The 9,215-nt window shown below is 37.0% G+C and overlaps 1 protein-coding gene across 1 annotated transcript; it reads right to left on the bottom strand.

Moving 5' to 3' along the window:
- Nucleotides 1-7,563: 7,563 nt before the first annotated feature.
- Nucleotides 7,564-8,511, bottom strand: LOC145612715 (uncharacterized). The gene has a single exon (XM_081668017.1). It carries the CDS (start codon nucleotides 8,509-8,511, stop codon nucleotides 7,564-7,566), a length of 948 nt encoding a protein of 315 aa, XP_081524143.1.
- Nucleotides 8,512-9,215: the final 704 nt, after the last annotated feature.

Genomic DNA, 9,215 nt, shown 5'->3' on the forward strand with positions numbered 1-9,215 from the left:
TTCAATTCTTTAGGGCCTACATGTAATTGCATGAAGAAGAGATGGTAGTCTCTTTCATATCTCTTAAAAATCTTTTACTTAACAACTTTTTAAACATAGAACTCTTGATTAGTGTTCTCCTATTAAGCCACGTACATTTAACCCCCCAAAAAGATGGTTTAACGTATAGTCATGCATCATCATTATTAGACCATTAGACTAATTAGGGTGGTTAAAACAAACCAACAAAAAAACTTTGCATGACTTCTTGAATGGCCCGGTTTGGCCCGGCCCATTACTTTTTTTTTTTCTTCTAAAAGCCATCAATCACATGGAAATGGAGATATAATATTATCAATTTCACTTTGATGAAATCATGATAATGGAATCTATGGTGTTTTCATTAGGGTTGTTAATTTTAATTGAATAGGACTTTCTAATTGTAAATTGGAGTGCATGTTTAGGTATTTTTGGGAACTTGATTGCATCTTCTATATATTTTCACTTTCGGTCGTGTGTTTCTTTTTTAATTTGAGTAATTCTATAAGCCAAGTCTATTTTTAGAGAAACGGAAAGTGTTGCATACAATATAAGTTATTTCAAGTTATAGCAAGAAAAATCATAAAAAAAAAAAAAATAAATAAATAAAAAAAATAAAAAATAGCATATACAAAAACTTTATACAAAGTACTTTTTTGGGTTTTGAGGCTTGCTGTGATTATAAGATATCCAATTCCGCAATTCATACGGAAGCAATATAATTGGCTAGGTCAATTTTACTGTTTACACGTTAAGTTTGATATCAATGAATTAGTATAATACCTTAATTAGTATACCTTAATTTATTTACAAAAATATTATTAAGGGAATTTGAATTTCACCTCAATATGTATATGTTTGAGACATTCAAAAAATTCAATTGATACCAATGAGATATGGAATGATTATAAAAAGTGTCATATAGCTTCAACCCAACACACATTTAAGTTTGTAAATTTGAAGAACCCTACACCTAATTGAGGAGGAAGGGAGAGGTTAGATGCAAGTGGACATGTAAAAGAGATAAGGAAGCATTTTTTGAGGTTTCACTAATGGAGTGCGTATGTTTTTTTTTTTTTTTTTTTTTTTTTTAAAAAAAAATAAATTAGTGGAGCGCGTATGTAATATCTGTTAAAGTGAGAACATTTTTCAAATCTCATAAACACAAGGTAAGTTTTTTAAATTCGCGTAGTCATTAAAAATTGCTACGGTTTTAGCATATACGAGTAATAAATAATTTTTTGTTCCTAAGCTAAAGCATGCTTTAATTTGTGTTCGACTTTTTTTTTTTTTTTTTTTTGAGTGTTCGACCAATTTAGCAGAGTGACAAAGACATCACTGAAATTATTATTATTGTAATTATTTGGTGTATGGAAATATGAGTAAGATAAAAAGGTAATAGTGTATGGAAAAGGATATGAAACTTATGATGGTTAAAGATCATGCTTTTGGTAAAGACTTTGGTGCTTTTGTCTGTGTCAATTACCATATGTATAAAAAAGAAATTATCGTTATTTTAATTTGATGGTGTACAAAAGCTTTCACCTTCTTAATTTTAATCATTGTCAAATAAGACTATAAAAGTTATATGATTATATATTTATATATACGAGTAACGTAACCCTCATATAAGAACTATTACATGTGGTACGTCTTTCTTTTCCATATATCTATAATGATGTCTAGCTCGCTCTTAGCTTGTTTCTAGCTTATTAAGATCCATTACTTAACTATGCATGCACTTTAATTAATAATGTTATTGACATTATTGACGGTGATGAGATATTGATATATTCGACTAATGTTTTTGTTAATTAATTACTCGTAACCTTTTCACTATGTTACAACTTATATAGCATTATATCTCAATACAACACATGCGAGCTGAGTGTCCCATGTTAATAAAAGAACTAAAGAGAAGAGTAAATCACTTTATATACTTCGTATAAGACAAAACTAAGAGGCTACCTTTATTGCCGTTAAATTTTTGGTACTTAGGATTTTGAGGGAAGGAGGGGAAGACAATAGAAATTATATCACCTTTCGATTGGTGAAAATTGTACACAATTTTAAAATTAGATGTTTGTGATTTAATGATTTTTGAATTATTTCAAAATTATATTTTTTATCAAGAAATAATAAAATAGATTTTAAATTGATATTAATGTCAAAAAGTAATTTTAAAAGCATTAAATTTTGACCGTTTTTTAAAAGTTATGGTTATCATTTTCCAAACTATAACCATCTAACTTGATTATATAAATAGCGTAAGTACAACCCTCTTACCCCATCTTAAAAAACTATTGCACATTTTTTTTTTCTTTCTATGTATCCATCATGAATTCATGACGGCACACTCTTAGCTTATCTCTAGCTAATCAAGATACTTAACTTAATTATGCACTTTTATGTCTTTAATTAATACAAAGTAGTACCTTATAAGTTGTTTTCAATAATATTCACATTATGAGGTGATTGAAGTGCTGAAAGTGCATGCATATTGATTGATGCAAACATGGACGTGAGATCTTCGATTAATTTAACGATTGTGCTAACCTTATTATTGTTACTAGATGATAGTTGAGGCGTCATAAAATTGCTTTGTTTAATCAGTAGAATACTCTAATTCTAAAAGCAAGTCAAACAATATCAAAATTACTGTCTAGATTAACTTAAGTTTACACTTAATTAAACTCACCAAAGTATATACATACATATACTCCGTATATTTATAATAATGGAATTGATGATGATTATTATTGAACTAATTAAAACCTTATTATGGAGTAGTATGTTGTATAATTGATCAATTCAAAAACGTTTAGTCTAAAACTAATTAAGTACAAATGTACAATAGATGTACTCTCTCCATTTATAGCTAATTATTGTCGTCTTTGTCAAACTTTGTGAAAAAAAAATCACAAACTATATAAAGATCAAAAGAAAAAAAATACAATTAAAGTATCAATACTTCAGACTTCAAATATTAGGAAAAACATATTCATTTCAGAATTGAACCTAGTACATAATATGTATACAATTATAAAAATCATTTCCAAACTCATACCACTCTATGAGCCAAATGCCATTACATAAAACGACACAAATTTGACAAACTTCTATGATTGTCCAATTTTGCATTGCTTTCTTTTTTTTAGATTGTTCAATTATTTGACCACTTGTAGTTAGATAGATACTTAAGCTATAAATTCACTCCGAATACTATTACATACCACGATGGTCGGCATCATGCAATTGCAAGCCGTACGTACATCAATTATATGCATTGAATTGAAAAGCAATTCAATGTCATTTCATTTTCTATTTAGCTATTAATCTTTAACTATGGAGTCTCTTTTCAATTGGCCCTTACCTTTCATTTTCTAATTTACTAGCCAATTTTACCAATTTTATGGACCAACTTTAGTGGTCCGACCCCTTTGTTCTTCCTGACTTTTTGTGTCTCCTATATACAAATGTTTCTCACAAGTGTCCATAGTCATCCTTATGCAAATTATAAAGTGATAACGGAGGAAGTATAACTTTATTTGCTCGATTAGCTTGAATATATACTCGCTCTGTCCCTAAATCACATAATAGAGAGAAGTATGAATGTAATTTAGGGACGGAGGGAGTAGTATATAAAGAAAACTCTACGAAAGTACGGAGTAAGATATTAGCACAATAAAGATACATGATGTATCATAATACGGAGTATGATTTTATTCTTTAATTTATCTATTTAATACATTGACAATACATGGAACAATGTTTGGGTAAGCTTGAAAAATCCAAAATTTGGGCATTTAATCTATCAACAAATATTTAGACTTTAGAGTCTTAAATAAACTAATTAAATGTGATAACATTCCTTATCAATTACGGAGTACTTATTTACTACTCCCTCCGTCTCTTTATTAATGTCCACTTTCTATCATTTATTACTCACATAATAAAGAGAAAGTGGACACTAATAAAGAGACGGAAGGAATAAATCAGATGAATGTCAAGAGTTCGACTCGATTAATTAGACGAACAGGTTATTAATTATTGTCAATGATTTCAACACATATATATATTAATTAACATGAATACAAATATAACACAACACGACCTATATTTATGTAGCATCTATATATAGTTAGCTTATAAGTATATCAATTCGTACTTGGACCTTATAACCTTATTAGATTAGTGGAAAAGAAGAATACATTTGATTTATAGGGTTTGATCAATGCGTTTAAGATATGGTTAGGTGCATTATGAATGTCAAAAGTAGGATAACATTAGCTTAACCTAGCCATGACCTGGCCAGTGAAAGGGAGATAAGATATATTTCACCCTAAAAACTTGTTACATAGCATTTTTTATTTTTAATAAAATCACTTAGCTTAATCGAGTCCCTTAATCCAATCAACTCGCTATAGTACTACGTGTGGCATGCGTATATGTGGTCACAACTCACAAACACATGATCATCACTCATCATACATTAGGGGGTGTAGTTGTGTACGACGAGTTACGTGTCAACAAGTGTCCGAAACATGTAATCGATCAACGTGCCACTTTAGATGTTTTAAACTTACTATAAGAGATATATTTGCTTGGAAAACCAACAAAATAAAGACTACTGTTCCGGGTGAGTTCCGATACCGAGATGTCTTGGGGTTGGTAAAGGTTTATCGTCCAATTTGATGTCTGCACAGTCAGCACAGATAATCTAGCCCGGGGGTTATCCAGGAATAACCGCTCCGATGCCAAAGTTAGTAATCTGAGGAGGAAGGTTTGAAGAGAGAGAAAGAGTGTAGAAAGAGAGAGAGATTGAGATTGTCCCTTATTGTGAAAATGTGGCTGGGTATATATAGGGGAGTAACCAAGCAGGTGCCCCCAGCCCTTATAGGTGGCGCACCGACTTTACAGGTGGCGCACCGACCTTATAGGTGGCAGGTGCCTGCGTGATTTCAAGCTGCTTTCCACGTGGCCGAGAAACCGGCCATTATGGATGCTAAGTTGGTTCGCTTAATTGCTGGCTAATTAATGTCAATTATCGGCCAAATAGGTGAGTTGTCGGTATTATCCCGTACAACTAGCCCCCCAAGTGGGGACGTTGACAAAAAGTCATCGTTCGCACTTTATGAGTTCGAATGAGTTATGTGGCCCAACAACAATTCCAATATAAAATAGATGTAGGAGATTTAAAAATCTCCGATTTGTCCCCAAAGTGAGCAAAGTACCGACAGTGCTTTGCTCAATATAAAATAACTGTAGGAGATTTAAAAATCTCCGATTTCCCCAAGTGAGCAAAGTACCGACAGTTATTTAACCTTAGTCATGCTCCTGTTTGGACATTGTTATGGGCGGGAAAAATTGAAAATAAGTAAAAAGTAGTGGGGCACGTGTCAATCGTCGAGCGTTTCTTGATGAAGAGGTGCTCTTATCTCCGCCGTTGGATTTCATGCACCAAACGTCATATCAAAATACTGTTCACTGGGGGTATAAATAAGGAACACGAACAGTTCCTTTTCTCAAAAAATTCCCAAAAAATTTCTCAAGAAATTCCCAAACATAGGTCTTGTTTTCTATTCCGCTTGATTTCTAGTGCGAAGATACCTTTGGTTTTATACTCTGGTGGACGGATTTCAGTCGCTTCAAGACTTGGTTGCTCCCTCTTGTTTTTGCGATTCGTCGAAGTTCTTCGCTTCGTGTAGAGGTAAAAAATACTCTGAATTTCTCATTTTAATTTATTTGTTCGATGTTTGTGACTTGTATGTAGTGGGTTTTGATGTTTCTACATTTGTTGAGTTGGTTATGCGTAAGTCTATAAGAAATTCTATTACGGGTGAGGCCTGTGAGGCTGACCCGTTTGTACCCTTGTCCTCAGCATCAGAAAAGGAAGCTAAAAAATCTTCTCGGTCTGTTAATCCTGGTATATTAGAAGATATTGATCTTCTTGAACTTGAGTCCGTCAGTGTTATTGAGGACGTTGACTCGTACATCTTCCTCGACAAATACGGTTCTAATCTTGGTAAAATTGGTGTTGAAAGAGTCAAAATGCCGAGAACTAAACGTCCCATCCATGATCCTAGCCAAGGTGAGAGTTCAGTCAGGCGTCTAGGCAAGGAGCCTTTGGTAGAACACGAAGACTATACCCTTTGCATCGTCCGGGATAATACCGACAACTCACCTATTTGGCCGATAATTGACATTAATTAGCCAGCAATTAAGCGAACCAACTTAGCATCCATAATGGCCGGTTTCTCGGCCACGTGGAAAGCAGCTTGAAATCACGCAGGCACCTGCCACCTATAAGGTCGGTGCGCCACCTGTAAAGTCGGTGCGCCACCTATAAGGGCTGGTGGCACCTGCTTGGTTACTCCCCTATATATACCCAGCCACATTTTCACAATAAGGGACAATCTCAATCTCTCTCTCTTTCTACACTCTTTCTCTCTCTTCAAACCTTCCTCCTCAGATTACTAACTTTGGCATCGGAGCGGTTATTCCTGGATAACCCCCGGGCTAGATTATCTGTGCTGACTGTGCAGGCATCAAATTGGACGGTAAACCTTTACCAACCCCAAGACATCTCGGTATCGGAAGGCTGAGGATGGCTTCAACTTTGTCGGGGTTAGCATCTATCCCTCTTTCGCTAACCATGAAGCCCAAGAACTTTCCGGACTTGACTCCGAACACACACTTCTCGGGATTCAGCTTCATCCGGTATTGTCGGAGAGTATTGAATGTATCCTTTAAGTCTTCAATATGATATGCAGCTAGACGGCTTTTTACAATGGAGTCGTCAACATAAACTTCGACATTTCTCCCTTTTTGGTCGGCGAAAACTTTGTCTACCAGTTTTTGGTATGTTGCTCCCGCATTCCTCAGCCCAAAAGGCATGGCTTTATAGCAATAAACTCCGGCATCTGTGATAAATGCCGCTTTGTTTCGATCCGGCTGATAGAGGCTAACTTGGTGATATCCAGAAAAGGCATCCATAAAACTTAAAAGTGCATGGCCTAAGGTGGAGTCGACCAATCTATCTATTCTCGACAATGGATAGCAGTCTTTTGGGCACGCCTTGTTTAAATCCGTAAAATTAACGCACATCCTCCACTTTCCTGACGGTTTTCTAACCTTTACAACATTGGCTAACCATTTTGGATATGTGCATGGCTCTATAAAACCTGCCGCTAACAACTTATTCACTTCTGCTTGTATCGCTTCGATTTTTTCTGTTGAGAAGTTTCTTTTCTTCTGTCGTACCGGTCTGGCTCGCCTATCAACATTCAACTTGTGCACCATTATATCTGGATGAATACCTGGCATTTCATCGGCCGAGAACGTGAAAACATCCGCATTCTCCCTCAGGAGTTCAATCAAGTGGCACTGCATATCGCTATCCATATCGGAGCCAATCTTAACCGTACGATTAGCTACTCCGGGCTGTAATTCAACATCAATAGTTTCTCCTCCCGGCAGCGGTCTTGGGATGGTTATGGGCCTTGTGTCAAAATTCGTCATTGCTAAATCTTGGGTAGAAGGGGATCATTCCCTTTTCTGATTATGTAAGTTCGTTGAACTTTGTCGGCCAGGTTGCTTTAATGCCGATACATAGCATTCTCTTGCCATTGTCTGGCTGCCTCGGATACGTTCTGTTTTGCCGATATTAGACACATAAACCATCGTGAGGTGATATGTCGATACCACTGCTTGTACATCATGAATCAATGGTCTACCAACGATAACGTTGTATGCTGACGACACGTCTACAATCAGGAATTCCGTCATCACGTCCCGTGCCATCGATCCTTCTCCAATTCTGACCTGTAATATTATGCTTCCTTCGGGTCTGACTGTTGACCCATTAAAACCGATAACCGGGTACGACACCGGCGTCAAGTACTTTAGGCCTATCATCATTGCATCAAACACTCTTGCGAACAAAATGTTTGCTGAGTTGCCCCCATCTACCAACGCGCGCTTGACGTCGCACCCATTAATTGCCAATATCAACACTAACTGGTCGTCATGAGGAAAGACTATACCCTTTGCATCGTCCTCGGAGAATGATACACATGGCATCATCGCAGGCCGAGGCCGTTCATCCACTCCTAAAGCATTCACAACATGCTTGAACTCCGACAAGCTTTTCTTTGCTCCGCTAACGGAACCCCCATGCATGGGCCCTCCGGTAATTACCTCTATGGTTATCTTACGTCCAAGAGGTGTAGTACCTTGCCGGTAAGAATCAGCATGACCTGGACGGTATGTATCATCTTGTGTTGACGGATCTCCTTGTTTCCGATATTCTGTTTGCCGGGCCAATGGTGCGAGCTGTCGGCTTGTTCCCCCCTGAGACCGATATTGGGAGAGGTGTCCCTTTCTAATAAGGTCTTCAATGTTTTCTTTCAACTGGATACACTCTTCAGTATAATGGCCGACGTCTTTGTGGAACATACAATATTTCTTTATATCTCGGCCCTTCGTTATCATTGGTGCTGGCCGAGTCCAATCTTACCTGTGCTGATTTATTGAGTAAATAGCGGCCCTTGGTGTGTTTAGTTGAGTATAATTATTGTACCGTCCCAGACCTCTGGCAGGTCTATTCGCTTTCTGTGGGTTCTGCCTTCTAACCCCTTCCCCCGGGGTTTCTACTGGTACATACGTGTTTTGTCGTCGAGATGGTTCTGCCGAGACCGTCTGGTTGCCTGTTTTCAGAAGTTCTTCGCTCTTGATATATTCATGAGCTTTGCTGAATGCCACCCCTAGGTTGGGGAAGGATTTCCGCGCCATGTATCTCTTAAAATCACTGTCGGCTAGACCACTCATCAAAGCCATAACGGCTATCTCTTGCTGTAATTTTGGAATGGTATTAGCTTCATTATTGAAACACCGAACGAAATCTCTCAGTGATTCATCCCTTCTTTGCCTGATAGACATGAGTTCCCCTGAGGTTCTCTGTCTTGCACTGTTGCTCACATACTGACTTGTGAACATCTCGACAAGGGTCTCAAAACAGTCGATAGACCCGGGTGGGAGATTAGTGAACCAATCTGAGGCAGCCCCCACCAACGTTGTAGGAAAAACCTTGCACCACACCGCATCAGTATCGGTATATAACAGCATATGGCTTTCAAAGGCCGCTACATACCTCTTTGGATCACCCTTGCCGTCATAGGTACATGCCGGCATTTTTA

The sequence above is a fragment of the Chenopodium album genome, chromosome 24 (assembly GCF_948465745.1).
Source record: "Chenopodium album chromosome 24, dcCheAlbu1.1, whole genome shotgun sequence".
Classification (NCBI taxonomy): Eukaryota; Viridiplantae; Streptophyta; class Magnoliopsida; order Caryophyllales; family Amaranthaceae; genus Chenopodium; species Chenopodium album.